Source organism: Penaeus monodon, chromosome 33 (assembly GCF_015228065.2).
Source record: "Penaeus monodon isolate SGIC_2016 chromosome 33, NSTDA_Pmon_1, whole genome shotgun sequence".
Lineage (NCBI taxonomy): Eukaryota > Metazoa > Arthropoda > Malacostraca > Decapoda > Penaeidae > Penaeus > Penaeus monodon.
The window spans coordinates 24,438,553-24,440,894 of record NC_051418.1 but is presented as its reverse complement, the minus strand read 5'-3'; the positions used below and the strand labels follow the sequence as shown (position 1 = coordinate 24,440,894).

Below are 2,342 nucleotides of genomic sequence, written 5' to 3'. Positions count from 1 at the left end.
AACAGAGCCAGAGACAAATGAACATATAAATGGATAGACAGGACAGACGGAGTACACATACGCGTTTCTGCCGGAATATCCATGAACACGTGCTTATGATATATATGTTAATGCACATGAATTATGAATATCTGCACACGTATGTTTATACATGTCTGTCCGTATATCCATGATGGTATATGCAAATGCACTATGATTCCGTATTGCATGTGCCTCATATCGATGTACCACAAAAAGAGTACACATTTCCCCATAATTCAACATCGCTCACTAATACAAAGAAAATGCACACCACACGTACAAAGGCTTGCTGGTGGGAGGCAAGTGTTGGCTGGTGAAGACAGCCTTAACAAACACCAAGGTAAATGAAGTGTGCAATGTGCACGTGCTGAGGAAAGTAATTGTGCCATGTGATCAGTGAAGGGTGAAGGGAATGGCGATCAGGAATTCATTGCCAAGTGAGTAAGAAAATGAGTTGGTGAAATGACGAATCAAAGGCCATGGATAATATACAGACATTCTTTGTTCATCGCATTAACAACCGTTGGCATAGCATTCTGCTCTATAGAACATCTAGAGCCTGGCACTCGCGAATCTTTGTAGAGTCGGCTATAAAAATTTGAATGAACACAGAGCAGACAATGGTATTGCCCCTTTAGGTAATTTCGGTCTATCAGCAATTTCAAATCTGAAATCTGTTCAGAAAATAACCTACAATTATGAACTTAAAATGACCAAGAACTTTGAGCAGAAACTAAACTGAACATAAAAAAACATAGTTTTACACACAATAGAAAACAACATATAACGCTGAATATGAAGTAAACTAGACCCTGGGACAGAAAATACCCTAAGACTCTGAACAAAAGAAAAGCTCAAACTCCGGACACTCCTCACTTGCCAAGAAATGTAAACAAGCGAATCCATCTAAATCATATAATAATTTCCATTAAATTATTTTTGTCAGTTTATACATCTGTTTTATTCCCTTATCTTTAATTCTAGCCACAGATTTCGATAGGTTCCGGATCTAATGTGAATGTCAGTAATATGCCATGTAAAAAGTGCTTGTGCCACAAAGGTCTTCAGAATGCAGACGCAAACACTGTGCATATAAGTGTAAATTATTTACAAGTAGTTTGCAAAATCTTCCTGGGTAATAAAAAAGAAAAAAAATACAATTATAAAACACACTTTAGTAATTAAGAAACTTACCTTGTAACTGTTCTATAATACCTGTTAAACCAAAAAACCTTGAATTGTCCCAACTGGTTCTCTCAACCCAATTATCATTCTGGTTCAAGTCATGCAGATCTTGACACCAGTCTTGCCTTTGACGGAGCAAGACTATGAGAAATTAATGGCCACAGATAAACTTATTGAAATTATTTCCTGTTTTGTCAAGGTATGTCCATGCACATGCATATTTAGCGGGACATGTAGTCAAGCTCTTTAGCAAGCGCGGGAGACAAGGATCAGATCATGCAACATTAATCAGGAAGGAGTTAGGATTTTAGAGTACTTACACAAGGAAGTGATGGAGCTCGTGCGGGCGGGGCCTGACGCATGCAACGCCCTGATTGGCAGCCGAGACGAGACACGTGACAGGTTGGACGCATGTGATAGGTCAGAGGAGGAGCTGACGTCACTGGGACAAGGGGACACGGGGCGAGACGTGGTTGCCAGCTTGTCCAAATCTACAAATCACAAACACCACATGTAAGCACCTAAACCGCCTGTAATCACGAGGCTCACTCAGAGAAAAATTCACTAGAAACGTTCACAAGAAACGTTTGCAAAATACGTCCACACGCAATCATTCTCCCTGAGTATTTGTTTACACATGGTTCACGCTACTCTGCCATTAGCTCTTTAGAGGCATACAAACTTGCTGAAAACCAAACACTGAAAAAATAGGCATTTAAAAGGAGGGAAGGAATAAGTAACACGATTTAGCCAAGTGGATCATGGGCAATTTATGTCATTTTAGCCAGGGCAGCGTGGAGGCAGGCCAGACGCAAGGGATAATTTTAGCTGTGAGGTCAAAGGGCAGGTCATGGGAGAGTACGGGATGAATGTGTCATTTGTCGGAGCGTCGGTCAGGAACGTCTCAAAATTGTAGTGGGAGCTGTAGGATTGTGTGTCAGAATGTCAGTATGTCCAGTATGCAGTATGTAATTAGCGGTATACATATATTGGGCTAACAAAATTCAAAAGACTTAGTCGATTAGAGACCGTCTGCTAACGACACTTAACAGACAAATCATTTCGGACATCGGCGTTTATAAAGTATAAATATAGTCACATAAAACAATCACATCAAAGAAAGACACAGTCACATG

General features: G+C 40.2%; 1 protein-coding gene across 1 annotated transcript in view; it reads right to left on the bottom strand.

The window, feature by feature from the left end:
• LOC119594179 (restin homolog) overlaps nt 1-2,342 on the bottom strand; it is a gene marked incomplete at its 3' end in the record, with an annotated part of 178,844 nt that overhangs the window by 37,339 nt on the left and 139,163 nt on the right. Inside the window, 1 exon segment of the mRNA XM_037943248.1 lies at nt 1,527-1,697. Coding sequence (XP_037799176.1) covers nt 1,527-1,697 — 171 coding nt within the window.